General features: G+C 44.5%; 1 protein-coding gene across 2 annotated transcripts in view; it reads right to left on the bottom strand.

Annotated features, from left to right (window-relative positions):
• Positions 1-9,356: 9,356 nt before the first annotated feature.
• Positions 9,357-26,562, bottom strand: part of itgb5 (integrin, beta 5) — a 38,791-nt gene continuing 21,585 nt past the window's right edge. The window contains exons 12-16 of one of the 2 annotated variants that reach the window (XM_079230678.1): positions 16,216-16,438; positions 14,958-15,058; positions 12,424-12,543; positions 11,439-11,605; positions 9,357-11,266 (exon numbers count right to left, since the gene is read on the bottom strand). In XM_079230678.1, coding sequence (XP_079086804.1) covers positions 11,171-11,266; positions 11,439-11,605; positions 12,424-12,543; positions 14,958-15,058; positions 16,216-16,438 — 707 coding nt within the window. In that variant the 3' untranslated portion in view covers positions 9,357-11,170. The other variant, XM_079230679.1, reaches the window with a different exon arrangement.

Raw genomic sequence — 26,562 nt, forward strand, 5'->3', positions numbered from 1 at the left:
ACAGACTGTAAATTACCAGCCGCATTTCAACGGGAGACGCGTCATCATTTCCATGTGTCCCACTGCAGCGAGGCAGACTGCTTACTCAGCGGTCTGTCACCATGAAACAACAATAAAAAGGCAGTAAATGATTTACACGACTGGCATCACCGCGTCTGTCATGAGCAACAAAAACATGCTATACTCAAATTGGAGGAAGTCGACACACAAGGGTGTTGTTTCTTGAACATAACACATAACGCTTGAGGTATTACCTCCTTATGAAGTTGTTTTGTTCACAGGCAGTTGTCTGTTTACATCAAACAGACATGGCGTAACATTTTAATATACATACAGCCGTTTTGCTCCACTCCTGAGGTAAATATCTGGCTCGCTAGCTTTCTGTTGCTAGCTTTCTGTTGCTAGCAAGCGGCTCAAAACATAACTTTCGTTGCAGCTTTAAAGGGACAGTACGGGGGATTTGGTGCCACCTAGCGGTGAGGTTTCAGATTGCAACCGACTGAATTCCCCTCCGCTCACTCCTCCCTTTTTAAAGCTGCATAAAGCGCCGGAGAACTACGGTGGCCTGCAGGTGACGTGAAGACGTGGAAGGCTCTTTCTCTCTCCCTAGTGCCGCCGTTTGGTTTGTCCGCTCTGGGCTTCTGTAGAACATGGCGGATGATGATTTATGTTCGATTTATGTCCGTGTTTTTCTGTCCTTGTCTGATAGTTCGTAGAGTTGGTTGTTATGCTGTTTTTTTATTTCTATTTTATTTATTTGTTGTTTGTGTTGTCTAGTAATGTGAGGTAATGAGTCATTTGTAAAAACCTAAAATAAAATGATTGAAAGAAAGAAACATGTGGGACTCCATGAGAGGACTCGCTTATTCCATTTCTTTTTTTTGTCACTTCCATTTTTATTTATTTAAATACATTAAACATGAATACAAAAATGAGGTTTGTCCGACAATAATAAAAAATAAAAAAGGGAGAAATAAATATATATACAAATATATTTTTTTTAAAAATTAAAAATTAAAAGGCTAATACATTCACCACCCACCCAACACCCCTTTAAATATCTTTTACATTTAAATACACAGCTCTGCTTATATATACCTGCATTTTCTTGAACACACAAATCCCGCCCACGAGTTCTTGACCCTTCCTCTAATTTGCAGATTATATTCCATTTTCTCCCTTCAAAATGAGTTTCCTTTACTCTAAACATAAAACATATACACAAGAGCCTTTTCTTCTTCTTCATACTCTTTCTTCAAACTTCATAGGATTCAGTTTTGTGGTCAAAAAAGTTCCAGATTTGGAAATCCTCCCCTGAGCGTTGGGGGCGAAATGATGCGAGACCCTCTGCACACATGCAGGACACGTGTTGGAGCAGAGGCCGTTCTATTGTTCAGTCTCTCTCTCTGCAGACCTCCACATGCACGGCAGATACAACCAGCCCAGATGGAGAGAGGATGGATGGAGAGAGAGACAGGGAGAGAGAGAGAGAGAGAGAGAGAGAGAGAGAGAGAGAGAGAGAGAGGGAGGATAATGGGGTCTTTGTTCCAGGGCTGTTTTCTGTTTCTTCGTCCTCTCGGGGCTGCAGGCCGCTGACTTCTGGGATTGAACATCCTGGCACTGGTGTGTGTCAAAGTGGAGCTGCTGCTGGTGGTCTATGACACACATGCACTCATCCGTGCACACACACACACACACACACACACACACACACACACACACACTTATATTTACTGAAGAGGGTCCCTCCTGCAGAGACAGTGACCTCACCGGGACACACTCGTCGTGTTTCTGTTTAGCAGATCTTTCATAACTCCTCCACTCAAAAAATGTGCATGTTTTTGGTTTCACGAATCATTTTTTTTTTTTATACTAATATTCATTTGACATTTGAATGAAGCAATGATCATAAGACTCTCTGTAATGGATGAATACATCTGGTTTGTTTTACTTCAAAGTAAATGTGAACTATTATATTTGTGTTTTTTACTCCACTGCGTTCATCTGACGACTTTAGTGATAGTCACTCTGTGCATTCAGATTAATAATACTACATATCATCAATAAGTACATTTGGATGTATTGGATAAAGACAGACAGGCTACCCAGCAGCATCTGGAGTTATTCAAATGAGCTGCATCCCTGGAGAATAATAACAACAATAATACGTATATCCTAATAAGATCTGGTGAATGCTGTTGTGCATAACGTGTGTTTTAAGTACTTCATCTCACATGAATCACAAATACTTAGTTTAATGACACATGTAGTTGCTGACTAGTAGTTCAACAAGTTCCTCATGTGACGATCATGATTGTCTGCAACAGTCATCCAGCCGATAGTTATTCTAACTCACTCACTCACATGTCATCATCTGCTCTCTGTGGTTCAGGCGATGTCCAACAGGTCCAATAAAAGTATTTCAATCTTTCTGTCACATTAAAGTGAGTGTGAGTTTGGAAGAAAACATGTTTGATACTCAAAAACTTTCCCCTGACGTGGTTTATTATGATTTAAATGTGTGAAGTATGAGACAAACAAACATGTTTAATGCTCACTACTTCCTCTTCTCTGTATCTGTTGTGTGTTTTTAATGTACTCAAGTACTGCACTTAAGTACAATTATGAGGTAATTGCATCATTATTATATAATTTCATGCTACTTTATATTTCTACTCTAATACACATGAGAGGCAAATATTCTACTTATTAAATTGTACTCAACTACTAACTGAGATGTCAAATACATTTAGTGACTTTGCAGATTTAAATTATGAATAGAAAATATGTTCAACTAATAGTAACAATACATTATTAAATTATAGATCAAGATGCCGAGCAGTAAATACATTAAAATGAGCTCTCACCTATTATGACATTATGAACACATTAATCCAAATCCTGTAATATAATGTATATGATCTTGAAATTCCCATTCTGCACAATAAGTACTTTTACCGTTTACATTTTAAGTATATTTTGATGCTAATACTTCATTACTTTTACAAGTATTTCTACACTGGTGTGTCTTTTTATTTAAGTAACAGATCTGAACACATTTTTTCTCCACAAGAAGAACAAGTCATTTTGGATTATATTTGATCAATATTTTCATAATTAATGAACCTTTATAATGCTTCTCCTTAGGAAACATACCGTCTCAGTGATGAAGTGCTGGCGCCACCTGGTGGTCACAGACTTTAATACACAAATGTCCTTTACTGAAGTAAACGTACCAATACAACAATGTAACAAAGTAACAATACAACAAAGTAACAATACAACAATGTAACAAAGTAACATTGCAACAATGTAACAATACAATAATGCAACAAAGTAACAATACAACAATGTAACAAAGTAACAATGCAACAATGTAACAAAGTAACAATGCAACAATGTGACAACACAACAATGTAACAAAGTAACAATGCAACAAAGTAACAATACAACAATGTAACAAAGTAACAATACAACAATGCAACAATGTAACAAAGTAACAATACAACAATGTAACAAAGTAACAATACAACAATACAACAATGTAACAAAGTAACAATACAACAATACAACAATGTAACAAAGTAACAATGCAACAAAGTAACAATACAACAATGTAACAATACAACAATGTAACAATACAACAATGCAACAATGTAACAAAGTAACAATACAACAATACAACAATGTAACAATACAATAATGTAACAAAGTAACAATACAACAATGTAACAAAGTAACAATACAACAATGCAACAATGTAACAATACAACAATGCAACAATGTAACAAAGTAACAATACAACAATGCAACAATGTAACAAAGTAACAATACAACAATACAACAATGTAACAATACAATAATGTAACAAAGTAACAATACAACAATGTAACAAAGCAACAATACAACAATGCAACAATGTAACAATGCAACAATGCAACAATGTAACAAAGTAACAATACAACAATGCAACAATGTAACAAAGTAACAATACAACAATGCAACAATGTAACAATACAACAATGTAACAAAGTAACAATACAACAATGTAACAAAGTAACAATACAACAATGCAACAATGTAACAAAGTAACAATACAACAATACAACAATGTAACAATACAACAATGCAACAATGTAACAAAGTAACAATACAACAATGTAACAATACAATAATGTAACAAAGTAACAATACAACAATGTAACAAAGTAACAATACAACAATGTAACAAAGTAACAATACAACAATACAACAATGTAACAATACAATAATGTAACAAAGTAACAATACAACAATGTAACAAAGTAACAATGCAACAATGTAACAAAGTAACAATACAACAATGTAACAAAGTAACAATGCAACAATGTAACAAAGTAACAATACAACAATGTAACAAAGTAACAATGCAACAATGTAAGAAAGTAACAATACAACAATGTAACAATACAACAAAGTAACAATACAACAATACAACAATGTAACAATACAATAATGTAACAAAGTAACAACACAACAATGTAACAATACAATAATGTAACAAAGTAACAATACAACAATGTAACAAAGTAACAATACAACAATGTAACAATACAACAATGTAACAAAGTAACAATACAACAATGCAACAATGTGACAACACAACAATGTAACAAAGTAACAATACAACAATGTGACACTCAATAGCCAATACAAGTCCTTCTTTCAAACCTTCAGCTTTAATAATGTCTGCATAAACAAACAATCTAGACTGATGGTCTCGTTACCTCGTGAAGGTCTTATGAAGGCATCAGTACCACAAGGAGACTGGTTCATAACCAGTTCAAAGTTCCCCCAGTAACTTTAAGGAAAAGTTCAGAAGTATCGTCGCAACGTGAAAGTTGAGAAACTTGTTTCTGTTACATTTTTGACTCTGAAGAAAGTAAATGAGGCTACTGGGGAGAATCTGGAGTCCCATAGGTATCGATTCTGCAGCGACCAGGTCTGAGAAAGAGGTCCAGTATGGAAGACGGGTTCTCCCGTGACGCCCCTCTGACCTCACAGACACAGCTGCTGCTCCTCCACGGTGATGCTCATGACCGGGTTGTGTTCATGTGAGATGACAGTACATGTGTCAGTAATGCAGACTGTGTCCCAGTAACATGGGGTACTACATGTGGATCAGACATGTGAAGCCCTCTTGGGCCTCTAGAGGGAGACATCGCACTGTTTCTGGTAAAGAAGCTCTTTTTTATTTGACAACCAGGGCTACACCCTGTCTCCACAAGTCTCTTATTCTGGAAGTTGTTCTGCCGTCCCAAAGCTCTTATTGCTGCGAGGAGCCAGGAGCCAGGAGAGAGGAGCCAGGAGCCAGAAGACCAGGAGAGAGGAGAGAGGAGGGATCTCTGAGGAGTCCTCTGACAACTAGTTAGCTCGCTAGTAAACCATGTGAGTAACGCTTTGTGAAGGAATAAAAAGCAGACAACAGATTCCCGTTTCCTCCTCTTACAATGTATTTTATATTTAATCTTATAAAAGAACACAGAAAGTCTTCCCCCAGTACAGCATTTTTGCTCAACAAGTGTGTTTCACAGCAAACCCTCAGATCAGATCAGACCGACAATGACGGCGTTCAGCAGCAGGAGGTCAAAGGTCAAAACACTGTGACTTTCCGACAGTGTTATTCTACACGGTTCACGGAGCTTTTGTGACGCCTCAGTGCGTCGCATGTGAGGTCAGAGCACCTCAGAGCGGCTCCTGGAGCCGGAGGGCGGGAATCGTCTCGGCCTTCAGACCCGGGAGCTAAACGCAAAGCATTTACATCATGAAGAGGCCGATGCTCCTCTTCCTCCTCTTCCTCCTCTCCTCCGATGTGCTGGATAACAAAGGCTATACGCTTCATTAAGGAGTGTTTGGTGAATTAGCCAGATTTTTGTCCCACATCCCCCTCTACCTTTCCTTTACTTCCCGTTAGTTTACTGTCATCTTGCATTTCTGCATTCAAAGACAAACTAAAAAAATACTAAAAAGAGTAACTTGTCAGATTTGAGATGGATCTAAAATGTTGTCTGAAGGATAAAATGCATTAATTAGAGTCGTTTGACCTCAAGGTGACACAAAGTGAGCTTTGGTGAATATAAACAGAACTTTTGTTTGTTTACGAGAAAGCTTCGCAGGGCACCTTTTAATACCAATTCCTCTTAAAGGGACAGTGCGTTGGATTTAGTGCCATCTAGTGGTGAGGTTGCAGATTGCAACCAGCTGAAGAGTCCTCCGCTCACTCCTCCCTTTCCAAGCGTGTCAGAGAACTACGGTGGCCTTCAAGTCACTTTTGTTTGTCCTTTCTAGGCCACCGTAGAAGTATGACGGTGCAACATGTACATTCAATTAAATTCAGTTTATTTTGTGCAGCCCAAAATCACAAATTAAAAAGAGGACCCGCTCCCTGTAGAGATGAAGGGCTCATTCTAAGATAAACACACACGTCTTAGTTTGAGGCAACAAAGGCAAATTAAAACATAATTACATTTTATTATGATCCATTTTTGCTAATACATTCTACACACTGGGCCTTTAAGTCAAATTGTGACAGACTTTAAATTGTAAAGGAGCATTTTAGGGTGATATTTCAAACTTTTGTGCAATGTACATTTTGAAAGAAAAAAACAATCTTCCTTTTACAAATGAAAATTTGAATTCTTAAAACATGAACTTTTTTAGTTCAACACACTCGAGAGGTTTTGCTGCTACAGCCTCATTTAATAAGCTAAACATTATTATTGTTATTTACCAATTTTATGACTTCTAGTGAAATATTTGAATGTTTTCTCCACGATGATCGTCATCTTGATCAAAGCTGTAAAGTGTCAACAATTCATTGTTTTTAATATCTCGAAAGCTTCATTTTCAATACCTGAGGCTGAGAACCTGAAAAGAAGAAACGATGCTGTGAAAGCTGCGTGAATGGAAAAGATGCTGCGTTGAGGAAATAAAGCGGAAGTTTGTAAGAAGGGAATTTTTCCTTTTTTAAAAGGGAACCACGACAAATAAAAAGGAACTGAGATTAGTATTCAAAAGTCAAGAGACAGTTTTTTTTTTTACAGCGGAGAAGCTTTTCTCAGACGGGTGTGAAAAGTGTGAGTGGAGGAAGTGTGACATCATCTGTGTGTACATTAAAACACAGAATACACACACAAGTATGATGGCAGTTAAACATATTCAAAAGGCAGGTTTTCTTTAATAAAAAATCCCTTCATGCCACTTCAGTAACTGATAATGAGACACTGATTCCGGCCTCTGGACACCAGACGGCTTTAACTTGATCTCTGTGACTTCACCGCTGGCAGAGACGCCGTCAGACTCACCCTGAAGATGTATGAGCTCACCTCGAGCAGGACCGACAGAACAAACATGGACTTGTTCCACCGCACAGCTGCAGTTCCTCTGCTGCAGCTCCTCTGTTGTAGCTCCTCTCTGTAGCTCCTCTGCTGTAGCTCCTCTGTTGTAGCTCCTCTGTTGTAGCTCCTCTGCTGTAGCTCCTCTGCTGTAGCTCCTCTGCTGTAGCTCCTCTGCTGTAGCTCCTCTGCTGTAGCTCCTCTGCAGCTCCTCTGTTGTAGCTCCTCTGCAGCTCCTCTGCTGTAGCTCCTCTGCTGTAGCTCCTCTGTTGTAGCTCCTCTGTTGTAGCTCCTCTGCTGTAGCTCCTCTGCTGTAGCTCCTCTGCTGCAGCTCCTCTGCTGTAGCTCCTCTGTTGCAGCTCCTCTGCTGTAGCTCCTCTGTTGCAGCTCCTCTGTTGCAGCTCCTCTGCTGCAGCTCCTCTGCTGCAGCTCCTCTGCTGTAGCTCCTCTGCTGTAGCTCCTCTGCTGCAGCTCCTCTGTTGTAGCTCCTCTGCTGTAGCTCCTCTGCTGTAGCTCCTCTGCTGCAGCTCCTCTGCTGTAGCTCCTCTGCTGTAGCTCCTCTGCAGCTCCTCTGCTGTAGCTCCTCTGTTGTAGCTCCTCTGCTGTAGCTCCTCTGCTGTAGCTCCTCTGTTGTAGCTCCTCTGCTGTAGCTCCTCTGCTGCAGCTCCTCTGCTGTAGCTCCTCTGCTGTAGCTCCTCTGCAGCTCCTCTGCTGTAGCTCCTCTGCAGCTCCTCTGCTGTAGCTCCTCTGTTGTAGCTCCTCTGCTGTAGCTCCTCTGTTGTAGCTCCTCTGCTGTAGCTCCTCTGCTGTAGCTCCTCTGTTGTAGCTCCTCTGCCCGACACGCTTGGTCTTCATCTCCTGGGTTTTCCAACATGTGAAAAAAATTTCTAGAAGACCAAAAAGTGGTGGGAATTCCTCAACAATCCACAATAGAACATGCAAATTAGAGATTATTTTCATATATGTGAAGAAGAATCTCTACATGTTTGTGTACAAAATGAAGTAAAAAAACACTGATTTCAGATGCTAAAATTTGTAGTCTAGAATTAGAATATTTATAATTCATCCAGTTAAATTTGAACTCGAATAATAAATATTGTTGAGATATTATTTCTTTCTTTCTTTCTTTATTTGATTTGACAGTCAGTGGTTGACTTCATACAGATGTTGAAATCACTGCTACTTCAATACATATGGGACTAAATCTTAGCGCAAGCTAGACGTCACTGATGTTCTGGACCTTTGATGAGGACATTTTCTCAAACTGGACCTTGCTGAACATTAGTTAAATACCCATATACTAAAGCTTTTATTCTTTCATTAAGCTGAGTGGATCTTAGTTATTCATAACAGAAGGGGACTAAAAAAGGCAACGTTGAGCCCTGAATATACAACAACCCTAACGCAAGCGACTGAAAGTGTAATTAAAGGGTTGTTCTGTAAACACGTCAGCGTCTGGGACGGAGGTCCCACTGGGGAGGAGGTCCCACTGGGCGGGGGTCCCACTGGGGAGGAGGTCCCACTGGGCGGGGGTCCCACTGGGGAGGAGGTCCCACTGGGCGTTCCTACTGGGAGGGGGTCCCACTGGGAGGGGTACAGTTACCGCATCGGCCCGGCCTCCAGGATCACGCGTCAGACATGTGCCAGCGCGGGTTAGTGGGCCAAACAGATGTTTTACTGCAGGGTGCAGACGTGCAGACGCAGACACACACACACACACACACGGAGTCATGTTTAAAATTAGACCCCCGATCGAGGCCCCGCCCCCAAACGCAGCCTCTGTAAGTACGGACTGCACGACTGAGCCAAACACAACAGACCCGTCGACCTCTTTGACATAAGCAGATTTATTGTTCTTGCTCTCTGTGTGTGTGTGTGTGTGTGTGTGTGTGTGTGTGTGTGTGTGTGTGTGTGTGTGTGTGTGTGTGTGTGTGTGTGTGTGTGTGTGTGTGTGTGTGTGTGTGAAAATGTTCACGCCTGTACAGGAAGAAGAACTAAACGTGTGTTTTGAGCTGAAAAAGGTGGGTGAGTTTAGTAAACGGTGCCGAGACACACGGACTGAAAACATTTTTGGCACTGAATGTACACACACACACACACACACACACACACACACACACACACACACACACACACACAGTCCCTGCCACATTTACACGTTCCTTTCTCGCCCCTCGAACATGAGACAGTTGCGGCCTCGCCTCTCTCTCTGGGAACAGTGACCGGCGCTTCATGACTCTGGACTCTTCCTTTGAGGGTTCTTCCCCCAAAGTCTCCTCCCAGCCCCTCACGGGCCGTCTGCCCAAACCCACATCATCGACCCACGAGTGCTGCATGTGTTTGTGTTTCCAGGTCTAGAGGAGATCTCCTCTCCACCTCGTGAAGCAGATCCACCATCACAGGAGCCGGCTGCAACTGTGAGGTGTTCTAGTCATATTTACTATATTTGTATATATATTTTTAAATCCAACGCAAAGACCAACAATGATCCGAACCAACTAACAAGAATTGTCCGTGTTATTCAAAGCATTGCAAATATTTATTATTTTCATTTTTTAATCTGCCTCTTATTTTCTCGATTAATCGTTTGTTTCACAAAATAGTAAAATATAATAAAGCCCGTCACAATTTCCTAATGCCCACAGTGACGTCTTCATTGTGTTGGTTTAGTCGGACCAACTGTCCAAAATCACACGTTACATTTGCAATAGAAGCAGAAACAATTACCAAAACATTACAAGAGAAAAGAGTGAAATGATTAATCTGTTATGAAAGAATAGCTGCAGATCAACTGAGGGAAACCTCCGGGTCTCCAGTTCAGGTCACGACTGAAAGAATTGAGGGACGACACATTGTTGGTTTTGCTCTTTGGATTGGTCAAAAAAAAAAAAGACAAATATAGATCAGCACCAGCCTCACTTTAATGTTGTGTTCAAAGCCTGGGGGGAGAGTTGGAAATCCTACAATTCAGACTAACAGAAGGGAGCGTACTCTCACACACACACACACACACACACACACACACACACACACACACACACACACACACACACACACACACACACACACACACACAAACATAGAAGAGACTTTTAATCTTTACTTGCCTCTCAATATTCTCTGTGCAAAATGAAGAAGTCTATTGCTTAGTAATAAATGTTAGTAGTACCACAACGTCATCATAGCCACCTTCAGAAATACGTGCTTTTTAATAATCCTGTGCATTTCAAATGATCCGATGCGGAGTGAAATCTATTCAGAGTCCTGTTGGGTGCAAAGTTTATACACAAAATAGTGTTTATAAAAATAGACAAATATAAGCCAATGTCCTGCTGCTCTGTGCAAAGATTGAATGGTTTTATGTGTTTGGAGTCGTGGTTTTCATGAGTTTGTTTATTTTGTGTAATGCAGGCAAACTCACCGCTAACGCTACTCTCTCTCTCTCTCTCTCTCTCTCCCTCTCTCTTTCTTTCTTTCCCTCTCTCTCTCTCTCTCTGAACAGGACCGAGGAGTTCACGCTTCGTTCTCCTTCCACCGACGGTCACAGCTGTCAGCGAAACACACACACGGATGAAGAAAAGAAAAAGTCACATCATCTCGGTGGAGGGCTTGAATCTCCTGCGTAAAGATAAAACAAAAAAAAAAAAAAGGCCACAGACCCCCATCCCCTCCATCGGAAAACAGTCTAGTTCATTTCACGTCTTTCGTCCGGTGCAAATCGAGTGTTCGAGTCCCCCGTCCTCCAGGGTTCTGTTCGTCGGACCGGTCCTGCCGCGCCCCCCCGACGCCTGAAGGGATCAGTGGACGTCTCCGTTGAAGGACTTCCCGTACATGTTGAAATCCGTTTCCACGAAATGTGTCGACGCGGGCTGCTTGTACAGCGGGTTGGAGGCCTGAGGAGAAACAGGAAGTCACACAAAGACACAGCGTGAGGGACGAGGAAGTGCAGGGGTCCAAACCAGTGACGGAGAGCCTGGAACGTGTGGTTCTTCTAGATGCATCAACTATTCCAACGCTATTACGTGTGTGTGTGTGTGTGTGTGTGTGTGTGTCAGGCATCCTTACCATCTCGTATCGGGCTCGTGAGCGTGCGCTCTGGAAGTGTGCGAACTCTCTGCGGTCGTGCACGGTGATGGCCAGCTTCCAGACGGCGAGCAGCACCACGCCCACCAGCAGGATGCTGCCGACCACGGCGAGCAGCACCATCATGGCGTCCGGCCCGCCGCCGCACTCTGACGCGGGGAAGAGACAGAAAGTCAGGCTCGGATCGAAATCATTTCACCAATGGAGGCCGAATCTAAAAAAAAAGTTCCTCCCTTAGTTTGCGGTCGCTACGAGGAAGCCGACGCCCAGAAACGTCCCAAACCGAGCAGGGGGCGGGGCCTCTGCATGTGAAGACGCATTGTTTACATTTTGGTGTTTTTATATTCACTCTCTGGATGTTTATTGCTCGTTGGACTCATGATAACTGTAAACATGAACCTGTGTGTGAATGAGAGCGTCTCGCCACCACAAGGGGAGGGGGTCAAATAATTTGATTTGTTCGTATTGATATGATGGTGTTAAACTATAGCATCAATAGCCAATTTAATGAATAGTTATACAGTTAGGCTCTATGAATACATCTAGAGTTATATCACAAATCAAATTGCAGTCAGTGGGATCATTTCAACATAATTATTAAGTTCATGACAGGTCCCTCGTTCAAGCCGCTTGAGAAGGAATCTGTTTGTGTGACTGGTTCTCCCTTAAGTCTATTGTTCTGAAGGAAAAACCAGACTCATTGTGTCTTTAAGTTTGCACTTAATCATCAAATGCACACACAGAAAAATCAGAATCTACAATAAACATTTTTCCTTTATATACGATAATGGGAGAGTAATGCAGGTGCATAGTGACGGGTTCAAAGCGGAATGGTGTCGTCCCTTTAAATCTTTAGAAACATGTTTTTATGATGGACTGGGGATGCTTGTTGATTCATGCACCAAACAGCACTGTTTTGAAAAAAAGAGGAAAGACTACGTAATGTGTTGTTGTTGTGGGCACTGACCTGGCTCTTTGAGGGCTGTGAGGATGGATTGCCCGCTGGCGTGCTCAGAATACGTGAACTTCATGACACAATCGTTGTCTGTCTTGTAGAGACAAAGCACAGCGCCGGGGTCCTCCGTGTCTGGAAGGGAAGCAGAGAATCAGTCTTTAAACTGCTGTCCATATATATATATATATATATATATATATATATATATATATATATATATATATATATATATATATATATATATATATATATATATATATATATATATATATATATACCACAAAAGGAGATAAAGAAAAGAAAATAACATGGACGAAAGAAAGAAAAAAAAAACATAATTCAATTTTATTTAACCGAACAAAAAGGACAAAAGAACAGACCTTGAATATAATTAACTTTTATTGACTTGTTCTTTAAGCTTCTTCACTCTTATTTAAGGAAATATTCTTCTAAATGAAAAGAAGATACATTTGATTGATTCCTTCTTCTGTGTGACCTCACTTTCAACCAGCGCTCTGAAGGAATTATTGTTGTATCCCATCAGTTTATCCACCAAGGCTGGTCTTCAGTCAGGGAGGGGGGGAGAGAGAGAGAGAGAGAGAGAGAGACAGACAGACAGAGAGAGAGCGAGAGGAGAAGAGAGAGACAAAGGGAGGAGGAGACAGAGAGAGAGGAGACAGAGACACAAGGGAGGAGAGGGAGAGAGAGAGAGAAAGAGAGAGAGAGAGGAGGAGAGAGAGAGACAAAACGAGGAGAGGGATAGAGACAAAGGGAGGAGAGGGAGACACACAAGAGGAGAGGGAGAGAGAGACAGAGACAAAAGGAGGAGAGACAGAGAGACAACGGGAGGAGAGAGAGAGAGAAAGAGAGAGAGACAGAGACAAAAGGAGGAGAGAGAGAGAGACAGAGACAAAAGGAGGAGAGAGAGAGAGACAGACAAAAGGAGGAGAGACAGAGAGACAACGGGAGGAGAGAGAGAGAGACAGAGACAAAAGGAGGAGAGGGAGAGAGAGAGCAATGGAGGAGGGAGAGAGAGACAGAGACAAAAGGAGGAGAGACAGAGAGACAACGGGAGGAGAGAGAGAGAGAGACAGAGACAAAAGGAGGAGAGAGAGAGAGAGAGACAAAAGGAGGAGAGAGAGAGAGAGAGACAAAAGGAGGAGAGAGAGAGAGACAGAGACAAAAGGAGGAGAGAGAGAGAGAGAGACAAAAGGAGGAGAGAGAGAGAGACAGAGACAAAAGGAGGAGAGAGAGAGAGACAACGGGAGGAGAGAGAGAGAGAAAGAGAGAGAGACAGAGACAAAAGGAGGAGAGAGAGAGAGACAACGGGAGGAGAGAGAGAGAGAGAGACAAAAGGAGGAGAGAGAGAGAGAGAGAGACAACGGGAGGAGAGAGAGAGAGAAAGAGAGAGAGACAGAGACAAAAGGAGGAGAGAGAGAGAGACAACGGGAGGAGAGAGAGAGAGACAGAGACAAAAGGAGGAGAGAGAGAGAGACAGAGACAAAAGGAGGAGAGACAGAGAGACAACGGGAGGAGAGAGAGAGAGAAAGAGAGAGAGACAGAGACAAAAGGAGGAGAGAGAGAGAGACAACGGGAGGAGAGAGAGAGAGAGAGACAAAAGGAGGAGAGAGAGAGAGAGAGACAAAAGGAGGAGAGAGAGAGAGACAGAGACAAAAGGAGGAGAGAGAGAGAGACAACGGGAGGAGAGAGAGAGAGAGAGACAAAAGGAGGAGAGAGAGAGAGACAGAGACAAAAGGAGGAGAGAGAGAGAGACAACGGGAGGAGAGAGAGAGAGACAGAGACAAAAGGAGGAGAGGGAGAGAGAGAGCAATGGAGGAGGGAGAGAGAGACAGAGACAAAAGGAGGAGAGGGAGAGAGAGGAATCTGACGGTTTCTCTGCTGTGAAACCTCAAGCGAGACGCTGATATTCCGGGTGCCCTTGTCTCCAATCTTCATTATCCGAAAAAACGCAGGAGAGTGAGGTCATCCGCCCTCCTCCTCCGTTTCATGCACCAAGTATGTGGAATGTGCATGTGGAGTCCATTAAGGCCGGTCAGACGGCCGGACCAGCGGGGGAACGCTACGGAACCCGTTGGACCCGGGTCAGGAACATGGAACGATCCTCATAACAACAACAACAACAACAATAATAACCTCTGTAGCTGAACACACAACCTCGTCCTCCTCTGAAGCGCCGCCATAAATCTCTGTGCGCTTAAGTAACGCATTCCTGAACATCTCCCTCCGGGCTGCGAGGGATGTGAGGGATGTGTAACGAACACAGAGCAGAGAGCCGAGACGCCCAGACCGACACCTGCATAACACACACCTTCATCCAGCCACGGGAGGAGTGTGAGGGACGCAGGGAGCTGCGCATCAACCAGACGAAAGAGCTGGCAGCCATCTTACGTTGTTATTATTAGGAGTTTTTTTCGTGCTTGTGCGATTCTGCTTTGGAAACATTGTATCAACATCTGTTTGTGGGATGCTTTCGTCCAAAGTGACTATACGTGTGTGTGTGTGTGTGTGTGTGTGTGTGCACTCACTGAGGGTCTCCACTGTGATGATTTCGTCCTTGCACAGGCGCTGGCAGGTCTGGTTGTCTGCGAGTCGCCCCGAGTTGAAGAGCCGGCACTCGATGCATTCCCTGAAGCGGAGGAGAGAGCGAGTTCAACGGGGAAGCAGAGGACGCCGAGTTCGCAAAATAGCTTCTTTCATCTTTATTCATGAGCTCGAAAGCACTCAGAGAGAAGTCCGGCTACGTCAGCTGTCAAAAGATGCCCCGCAAGATGCCCCTCCATCACAACACTGGAAGCGTCTTCATGTCAGCTTGGATACATCACACACTGAGGGGCCGCAGCAGAAACTATAATGCGTCTCCACAAGCATCATCTTTTTCCTCCTCTCCTGTCAGGGAGCTTTATTCATCTACTCTTCATGACTCAGCGGTCATTAAAACCCTCCACTGCTTCCAGATACAAAGAAAACACCCCTTAGAGTTGCGTTAATTGTTGTGAATTAGAGTCTTTTTTGCCGTGAGGCTCATTCGCCTTTAAATATGTGCAAAAAAAAGCACAGAGAGCACAGATGTGCAATTGGCTCGGGGAGTGCAGTTTCCTTCGTCTTATTTTAAGGTTTAGCGTGTGCAGGTTCTCTTGTGAATCTGCCACAGAGTTGTCAGTTTATGAGATAAATCTATTTAAAAACGTACGCAAGCAACACGTCATGCAATAAATCCTCCCTTCATGAACACGGCACATCAGACTTTTTTAACTAAACGCGCTGAAGTAAAATATAAACCGCAAATCAAGCAGAAACACTGCTTTACAGTTATGCCCGTGGGAGCGGTCTGACTAATATTGACAAATATCCAGTCTGGTGGAGGGCGACAGGCCGTTGCATAAAGAGCCGTGTGTGTGTGTGTGTGTGTGTGTGTGTGTGTGTGTGTGTGTGTGTGTGTCCTCACAGAGGACTCCTCTCTCTACGAGGCGTTTAACCCGCGACCTCAGAGGGCGAGCCGAGGGATGCTGAAGTTCAAACGGCGTTCATTTCTGGGGGTCACCGATGGCACGACTGATCTGGACGACTCTCTTATGACTCGCTCATCAAAGCCCAGATAAGCCCCGAAGTGAGTGAGTTATGCGAGGGGGCGGGGCTTGACCTTTTTCCGTCATCGCTGTGGATTCCTGAGGGCGCCTTGTTGTCAATGTCCCAACCTCTTTCTCTTCTTCTCAAGCAATGAACACATCCGCATCAAGCGTCGCAAAAACACAACTGATGATACCCAAACGTGTGTGTCTTTACCTTTTGGTGCCGCAGGCGTCGGGGCAGGTGGGGCATTTCTCGCAGGTGTCCCCGAAGGCGCCGGGCTCGCTGCACTGGCAGCGGCCGCACACGCAGCTGCCGCGCCCGCTGCACATCTGCCCGTCGTCGGCCACGCAGGGCGACGTGTCCGTGGAGCAGTTGCAGTTGTCGCCGACGTAGCCGGCGTGGCACTTGCACTCGCCGCAGTGACATTCTCCGTGACCTGGGGAGAGAGGATGGGAGGGGCAAAGAGAGAGGAACGTCAGCGGTGGTCGCTATGAGGGATCTGATCCGGAGATCCTGGCAGCTGCTGTGGATTTGCTTCATGCTGGAGGGATTCAAAACCAAGATGGCAGATTGCAAACGCTTGGCGTTGTAAAAGGTTCTGGCTGCAGGGATTTGCTCCCATCCGACGTTTCAATAGATCCTAAAAAGGCGCTGGACTGGGGGTTGAGGTCAGGACCAGTCGAGACTTCCCATTAAACCAGTTCTCTGTGCACGGGGTTGCTGGGACACGAGTTAGAGTTTCATCTGTTTCACATCCTGCCTCTGGTGCTTCCTCACTGCCAACTGATGAAATGTATGCTAGCTTTTCACTCCTGATTTAATCTCCATTGGACGCTTTTATTGTTGAACAATTTATACATTTCTAAGTCATTCCACGCTTTTGGGGCGCGTGGAATGTGTGTGTGTGTGTGTGTGAGAAAAGTGCAAAACAAATGAGGTCTGACTGATTGATTGCAGCCATACAACTCATTTTAACTGGAACTAAGGAGCTTAACACAAACATGAAGAAAACATGACCTCAAGTGCACAAGATGACGAGGTCGTCCAGATACACTGGGCCATATATAGTGTACGACACACACAAACACACCCCCTGTCTGTTTCCTCTCCCTGAGAAAACAATCTGACCTTCCTTCGCAGCAGCTGGAGCTCAGCTCCTCCACATCTACAGCGAGTAAACCGCCGCACTCATTAACTTGTTATCCGCACCGGAACCGCTGCAGCAGGAGGCGAGTCTCCTGGAGGCCGCCGCGCCCCACCGGGGCTCGTTTAAACTCGTCTGCGTGACCCCCGGCCTGAGGGATCCCTGACGGAGGGAGGACGGCCGCCTGACGAGCCGAGTTTCACACCGCCGGTTCCACAAAGAGCTCATTCACGAGGCCGCTATCTCTGAAGATAAGGACGCGGGCGGAGAGGAGGCGTCCGCACTTTATCAACGCGGCTCAAAGACAAGGACCCCTGGTTCACGTCAGAGGAAACATGCAGAACGAGAGCAGGAATAAGCAGCAGTAGTGCGGCGAGTCAGACGGCCGGCGCCGTAAAATGAAGGTCTTTAGGTACCGATGGGAATGTTTAGTTTTTTTTACTATTTTCTGAAATGAATGAATGATTTGTTGCAGCCCAGTCAGTCTAGTTTTCAGACAGGTCAGGCATGTGTTTCATCAGAGACAATAACTATGCTAGTTGTGTAATGGTTGGTTTTACTTTTGTTATTGTTTTTATACTGTTATGTTATGTATCTGCTTGTTTTTATTCGGTTAAAGTGCCGTTCAGTACCTTTGAAAGCGCTATACAAATAAAACGTCTTATTATAATAGACTATATAAGTTTTCAGAGGACCTTTAATGGGTCTCGTGCAGCAACATTCTTCTAATTCTCTCATATTTTCTGCTAATTTTCCACGCCAGATGCACCAAACATTTTTAGCATCCAAATCTGCTCCGAATCAGGTGTTCGTGATAATGAATCCCACTTGATCATAAATTGTGATCACAAACATGTGATTTCCCAGAGCGCCAATACAGGAAAAGAAAAGAGCAGAATGTAACCCATTCAGAAGCTGAACACGGGGAAAGTCATCCAAGGGGCTTTATAGTCTTAATTAGACCAGTATTTATTTAATCTAGTCATTAGAATACTCTAAAAAACACATAATCTTGATTATATGATATATGATATGGGTTCTTTGCTTTGGCCTGTGAGTGGTAGAAAAGTCTGTTGAATCCAGGAAATGACCGGCTGCCAGCTAAATAACGACATTCTGTGAACATGAACAGAAATAAGGCCAAACGTGTTCTTATATCACTTCCTGCGTGAGGTCCAGTGTTTGTCGTAAATCTTTTGGGGGACAAACAACAATAAACTAATAACTGCCACATTGAGTTACATGTTCTAACCCCTTTAAAGGGAAACACATTGAGGACAGACCGATGATCTAAGACGAGTGAAATCACTGCTCGTCTGTGGCTCCTCCCCCTTCTGCCCAACATGCAGAATCGGCTGCCACTCAACGTGAAGAGGGAAGGGACAAAAACAGCTGATTAAACCCAGACCCTCAAAGAGGTCACGGAGGCGAAAACAAACGGGAAACATCCAGTCATGAATCGTGGTCACAGGGTTGTGCAACACAGCGTCTGGAGTCACAGACGTCTGCACATTCTCTGTATTAACGTTTCACCTCTTGATTATGCTATATTTAAGTGCATTTTTTATTTATTTAAACGTTTTTTTTAAAAGGTGGAAAAACAGACCGATCAAAGGAGTCCTGAGTCTAGAGCACCACTCCCAGTCCTCTTGGCCGTGACCAGTGGCATGCGGCTGAGTCACTGTACCAGCACTGGGCCCGTGTCCCTGAATGACTCCGCTGCATTCGGAGGGCAACAAGCCTTCTTCTTCTTCTTCTTCTTCTTCTGTTTTGGGTTTTTGGTGAGAGTTTGAGGAGGATATAAGATGTGAAAGTGCAGCTGCTCATTGTTCAACAAGTCCTGACGAGCTGCTCCCAGGTGTGTCGTCTTCAAACCCTCTCCCTGCTCTCCGTGTGGTGGTTGCGGTTTCACTGCCTTGTAGTTTGGGACAAAACTTTAAAGCTGCACTGATGCGGCTCTGCAGAGGGTTTTTGGTTCTACTTTGATCTAATCATTTGGGTTATTTCACAGGTACAGAGCAAGTTAATACACAGCAGTCAAATACATTCTCTCATCGGCAGCTGTGTTAAAAAAAAGCTCTGATGAACCCACTGAAGAACACGGACACAGTTATAAATAATCAAACTTCCCACCAAGTGAAAAACTAATTTAAAAATCAATTAAAGGTCCGGTGTTGAGGATTTGACGGCATCTCACAGTGAGGAGACAGATTGCAACCAATGGAAACTTCCCGTGTGCCAAGCGTGTCAGAACCACTGCTACACACATGGAGGTACATGTAGATGCTAAATGCTGCACACTAGGGCTGGGCGGTATGGCCAAAAATTCATATCACGGTATTTTGTAAGATTCTGGCGGTTTCACGGTATATCACAGTATTTCTTTCTCCAAATAAACACATTAATTTATTGACGCCGAAAAGGACCGCCACCGCCATCGTTATTCACCACTCGCTCGCAACTGGCCAGCAGCTGTTTTGATTGGTACATAGGGAGCTAAACATGGAGGGATTTAGGACCCAGGGGAATCCCTTGATACTAGTGGCGCATGCGCGGCCGTAACGACTATTGTCATTCTTCGGCCGGCAGCAACATTTAATGTTTACAGTCACAGATGCGTGTCCAGCGGTCTGAGCTACTTACGTCTCACGGATAGAAGTTGACTCATGGTTTGAAAGAAATGACATCGCCAAAATGCATGCTGGGTAAAGCCCACAAGAAGAGACTTCTTCCTGCACAAGAAAAGTCTTCCTGTGTGGGCGGTGTCATTTACCCAGCATGCATTTTGGCGATGTCATTTCTTGCTAACCATGAGTCAAGTGAGTTAACATGAGACGTAAGTAGCTCGGTCCGCTGCTCCTTCAGCTTCAAGCTGTGAACATTAAATGTTGTTGCTGCCAAACAGGCGACCGGTATGACGGTATATGAAAAATTCATACGAACGGAAAACTGAAACCGGTATACCGCACAGCCCTACTGCACACTGCACCTTTAAAAGCGACACAAGTTCACATTGGAGTCATGTCCATTCTAGGCATCAGAAACAGGGACTTAAATTACTTCCACTGACGCAACTGGTTCATTTTTTTGGAGGGATTCAGACTATGAGACTCCAGAATAATGTCCTAAAGGAGAGATCCTGACATATTTATACTATTTAAAAAGGCAGAGTGTGCTTCGCTCAGGTTTCTCCGTCAAGTCATATTATAGTCCGGTACCGCCTCAGAGAATACCAGCACTTCCCGAGTGCGTGTTCGATAACCACGGCCTCGGCCATCCAGATGTTTGGAGCAAGTGCGCCGGCTCTTTTCTTTTCCTCCCGTCATTCCTTTTTTTTGTTATTGAGCTGCTGAGTCGCTCCACTTCTTTTCATTGCGAGTCGCCACTCGACAGTGAGATTAAACACCGCTCGTGATAAACGCAGCTGTGGCAGAGGAGGAGGAGGAGGAGGAGGAGAGATGGAATGCGTTCTCTGACCTTCCTCCTTTCACTTGCAACTTTTCCATGACGTTCCTCCAGACATTCAGTCAGTCTGCACGAGCAGCCAAGAGGGCGTGAAGTGACACGGGGGGAAACGCTGTTGAAGACGCTTCAGCTGCTTTCTCTTTCCTGAATTATGCATCTTTTCAAAAACCATCCACTCCGGGGTCACAGCCGACGACGAGCGTACGCAGATGGGTTGAGCACGGATCTGTTTTACTGCTCCCTCCAGTCTTTTAGTCGTGGATAAACTTCCACAGAGGTGAACACGTTACAGATTCACAGTTAATTCACCACTGAGGAGAAAGATGAGAAAAAAAGAAACGAGAAAGCGAGAGAACGGTCCTCCACCTTCGTCGCCTTCCAGTGCTTCACAATACACCTCCGACTTAAAAGAGCTCATCAATTAATAAAGTAGAAAGTTTTAATATACTGAACTCAGTAGAGATGATAACGTGGGAACAACTTATATAATATGTTGAGATGTTGCAATACATGCTTTTTCGTTCCTGATACGTACACTTTAAGAGTGCGTTAAAAACAACAAGTAAAAATGTATATATTGCATAAAACATCTCCTTCAAACAACTGCATTTATTCAAGATTCTTTGCCTACGCCCGATACTCATTTTTACTGAATAGAGCTTGAACGCATCATAAAGCAAGGCAATGCATCGGAGGCATTTCCGTTGCCGGTATCAGAACAATGCTAAAAAAAAGAAGTGTGTGGATGAAGATCGTCTGCACATCCAGAACGCTGATGAAGGTCATGCGTCGTGATGGAAAGCTGCACAACAGCTACTAAATGGACCATGAAGAGAGATCTACATGGAGCTACAGGATCCGAGTTACACTTCTACATGTGAGGTTATTGATTTCCACACCAGTTAAATGCCGTGAGGAACAGCTTGAGGAGAACAAAGATCTGAGATCTGAGAAAAAGCGGCACAATTATGGGCTCAACAATGTAGTTTTCACTAAACCAAGCCAGCTCTAGTTACAGTCCACAGGCATTTAAACGCATTCCCACATTCTCTGCCTGGAGACATGCTGGATTTCAACATCGCATTTATAAAAAAAAAAAAAAAAAAAAAAAAAAAAAAACAGGCTTATGTAAATATTTGGAGATTATATAAAAAAGGAAATGAGCTGTTGGGTTATTTTAAGAAGCACAGCTGCATCATGCATATGTGCAAAAGCTAAACTCAAGCTGCCTTTTTTCACGGAAGCATTTTCAAATAAACAAAATGTTCCCAGAGCAAATTGCGTCGGACATCTGGGAGCAACGGACCTTGGTGCAGATCCACATATCCCCGCTCTGCAGGGAAGGAGGCGTCATCCGCTGCTTCGCGAGAGACGGACGCAGATGTTTAAATCCACCAAATGTCTGCAAACCCGAGTTATTCAACTCAATTACTACAGTTGAGATATTTTTAGCCACATTGTCTCAAAGTCAATTCGACTTGTTTTTTCTGCAGAGCTCCATTGGCCCTCACTGGGAATGCGCCGTCTTGATGGGATGCGGGAGGGAGGGGCTGGAACGGAGGGCGTTGATGTTGACGGGCTCACACACACACAGACGCACACACACACTGAAACAGTGACTTCCTGTCGGGGTGGTCAGAGAGCTGCCTGTGGCCCGGCGGCTGCGGCGTGTTTGTGTGCGTTTGGAAAGAAAACATGGCCTCCATCCTCTCACGTCTCCGGTTGCAGAGGGAAAGCTTTGCCCTATTTCCAGCTCTCGGCTGAAGCCTGGTGGAAATCGGCACTGAATATATATGAAATACTTGCAGCGCACCCCTGGCTCGCCGGAATTCGTACATTTGAAGTAGAAAGAGAAAAAGAAAGTCTGTCCGTCTCGGGGAAGATGAAGAACCCGAAAAGGCTTTCCTGTGGGAAACCTTACACCACATTATTGGAATGCCTGCATATGATCTATGAATGAAGGCGAATGCTGTGGTTTTACAGTGATTTAAATACACTACGAGATATTTGGCGGTCCTCTCCTGAGAAAATACAAAGGTCTTTGACTGAAGCACGATGCAGTTCCATAGCATTTTGAACGAGGTGAAGAATAATAATACTTCAATCTCATATAGCGCTTTTCTAAGTACTCAAAGACGCTATACATACATATTTTGTGGTGCACACAAATCTCAGCCTTCTTGTCCCCTCTGAGGAAAGAGCAGACTCTTCACTTATTGTTCCCAAGTCTGTGGTTCATGGGAAAGTATATCAGCAAAAAAAACACATCAGGACAGTTTCAGACTTTTAGTCTTTTGCAGTGGAATTCGACCGACTTTGTGACGGAGAAGAAGGTTCAGCCGCCACGTCCCAGCATTCCACAGTTAATATCGACACATCCCGTGTGCGTGGCTTTTTGTAATCTCAAATATGTGTCAAATGACAGAGCGGTCTGTGTGACCGGGTTTCAGAGAGGTGGGGCCAGACGAACGCATCATCGCATGCGGCCGCTCCCCGACCCGGGGAAGGACCGCAGCGCAGAACAATGTCAGGGCGAACCGCTCGCCTAATTACACACTGTGGGCCGTGGGGTGAGATTACCGCTTGGTCACAGGCTCAGACGGGCTCGAGAGTCTATTTATCTGTGTGTGTGTGTGTGTGTGTGTGTGTGTGTGTGTGTGTGTGTGTGTGTGTGTGTGTGTGTGTGTGTGTGTGTGTGTGTGTGTGTGTGTGTGTGTGTGTAAACAGGAGAAGAAAAATGAAACAGAAGGGATTCATTTAAATTCAGTCCAAGGTCACATTGTACCGAAATGAAGAGCTGGTTTGTTTTGAATTTATTTCTTTTTTGAGGGGCGTTTTTAAATAATTTAGGTATCGAAACACACACTTTTTGTTTTCTTTCCTGCACATTTGCAGCCAACTATTAATTCAGTCCGTCAGCGACGCTCCGCCTGCAAGACGAAGAGTTGGGGAGCAGACGTGACGCCGTCGATGAGACGGGAAGAAGAACCACGAAAACCACCGTCAGAGAGAAACCCTCCGAGTGGAAGAGCCCCGCGGAGTGACAGCGGCTTCTCTACACGAGTCAGCGGGCGACCGAACTGCTGACGAAGAAGTTTTGAGTTTAATATTTTTTTTCCACAGAAGACGAGACAAAAACTTCTGTGTTTCATTTCCCCTGAAAACCGAGTCGGATCTTTAGGTTCACTCGAGGTAAAAGTTGAACTCCTGCCAGTCACATTTCCTGTCATTCCCGAGGAGCGATTGCTGCTGATCCTCCCCGAGCGTGCTGCGCACCGTCCTGACAAGATAAGAGGGAGACACGACGCACGGCGGCTCCTCGGCCGACCTCTCCGAACTCGCAGCGACGCCTCGGGAGGGAACGTCAGCAAAGTGGAAAGGGAATTATCAATATATAGTCAATAGAAATATGAGGATTTGAGTTGTGTATTGTGGGATTGGAGGGATGTGATTCATCCTTATAATCCAGAGGGTGTTTTCAGATTTAGAGGCCTGGAGGCAACTTCCTGCTCATGCAGAAGAGCAGGCGGGAGAATAATAATGATAATTCCTTTTGTTTCTCCCCGCTGGCTGTTGTATTATGAAGCTAGTAGCATAATATGATTAGCTTAGCTTAGCATTAAGACTGGACGCGGGAGGAAAGAGTGAAAAAGTATGCAGACGAGCACCTCTACGGCTTAGCCCCCGTTTCAAGCTTTGATGCTAAGCTAAGCTAATCCCCTGATGCGATTCCCCTTTAACGTGGCTGTTAAAACAATATTACTCCCCGGTCTTTGTGTGTCTGTCTGTCAGAGTAAAACAGCAAAAGAATGTGGCCTGTTAAAGCGCGCAGGCCGAGACAAGCTGCCTCTTGTCCGCTGAGCCGAGCGGCTCGTCATCAGAAGTAAACAGAGACACGATATCTGGTCTGTGAGAGACGTTGGAGGCTAAAAGCCTTCAAAGAGAGACACAACTTCTTCTCATTTGGCTTCATGTTTGCGTGCCGGTCAAAGAGGAACACCTTCAAGAAGAGCAGCCTGCAGAGCTCAGTGAAACTAAAAGATCAGACCGGGTTCAATTACAGGCATCGGCAGCTCGGACGTGCGACTCCTACGCGGAGAACATCTCGTGCTGGACGGACAACAGTCATTACCGGCCGCGAAAACGGTGTTTACTGGTAGATTCGCAGCACGCCTCAACATCCACGGACGTTACTCACAGCAGGCAGGGGACAAAAGCCTATTCAATGTTTTATTAAAGGGCGACAGACACTATGATTAACTCTGTGACTCGAGGACGCATTTCATTTGTTGTCACTCAGGGAAAAGGACGTCTTTATGTCCCAGTTTATTTTTAGTCAAAAATAATGATAGGTATAATGCAAGCTAGGCCTGATAATTATGTCATAATGTGTACAGGGATTTAAAGATCTCTAGAGCTGGATCGCACCGCATGAATGGCAACAAAGCTACAAAGCAAAGCCACAAGAAAACCAAAGTCCCGCCCCTTCCTCTGGCCTCTTTAAACTCGTTGAGTTTTAAGCTTTTTAATCTGCGATCACTTGATCGGAATCTTTTGTCCCATTCAGAATGGTTCAAAGGGTTTGAGTGTGACTTTACGGACACGACGGCGGTTATTACAGGTGCTGCAGGGGCCGAGCCTCCGAATCCCATTCATTGTGTTTGCAAGCAGCAACGCAATGCATTCTGGTCACGATGTGTCGCGTTGGCCAGCTGCTCATTTGCATTAATAATAATAATTCAAACTTATATAGCGCTTTTTAAGATACTCAAAGACGCTTTACACTGGGGGACAAGAGACAGAGACAAACGGAACATTAAGTTGCGGTCCAGGTCTACTTTATGCAAATCAGGGTCTTCAGCTACTGCAGGGCGTATTTCTCGACGTTTTCAGAAACATTTTGGTTCATTACAGCTGAGCGGCGAGTCTCTTCACTGCGTCTGGCTGCTCAACAGGTGGCTTCACACTGACTCTTTAGGAGCGTTTTCCTCTGCAAACAGCTGGAAAGCATGCCGACGATGACCGTGAGATGGAAACTAAAGCAAAGAGCTGAGAGACACCGAAGGGTTCCAGAAGGGTTATTATCCAGTCATAAACAAAAGCCAGTTGAGCCATTGTTAGCGTGGAAGAATAATGACGTAAAACAATCACAGAGTAATATTGCTTTCACTTCTAGCACTGCCTCCGGGTCAGAAACGGCAGAATTCGGGTGTCGGACATGTGAAACGATTACGGTCAGCTGTTGAGCTTTAAGGATCTAAATCCCGGGGACCTGCGGAGGCCGAGGAGCCGAGGAGCCACCCAAGAAGCCGGGCTGGCCCGAAAGACGTCGGAAAAAGCCCTGAAAACAGCTGCTGAGAAACCCAAGCACTTCCATCACTTTCCATGTGAATGCTTGAGCCACGACTCCAGTGCAAAGAACACACCTGCAAGTTTCTAAAGGGGCTCCATCAGCGACAGGATCGGAGGGGGCGTGGCCTCGATCTGCAGTGTTTTCAGCAGAGATCCGCCCTGAGGTCTTTGTGTTCGGCGCTCAAGTTCAGTCAAGTCTCAGAGAGGGAGGAGTCGCCCGGTGTTTGCTTCACCTCGGGGGCTTGAGTGGCAGCTGCTGCTCCGGTTGGCTTTGTTCAGTCAGTCACGGCATGTTTCACATCAAACGCGCCCGAAAGGCTCGATTCCCATTAAAGTCGGAGCTATAATCGGCTAGAGAAGATATGACAGTATTAATGATTAACGGTCTTCACTTGGGCGGATCAAATGAAGACAGACAACGCCTCACGTTATAGTCATTTACCGTCGAAACATATTTTATTTCTTTGCCGTCATTTCGACAAAAACCTCTTAGTCAGGTTTCAGGAAAAAACGCCCGTGCCATGCTCGTAAGTCCTGTGTTTGTTTAGTAAGGTGCGTCGATGGATTCCCAACGTGAGTAACACACAAGACATCCGCCC

This window comes from Taurulus bubalis (assembly GCF_910589615.1).
Source record: "Taurulus bubalis genome assembly, chromosome: 15".
Taxonomy (NCBI): Eukaryota; Metazoa; Chordata; class Actinopteri; order Perciformes; family Cottidae; genus Taurulus; species Taurulus bubalis.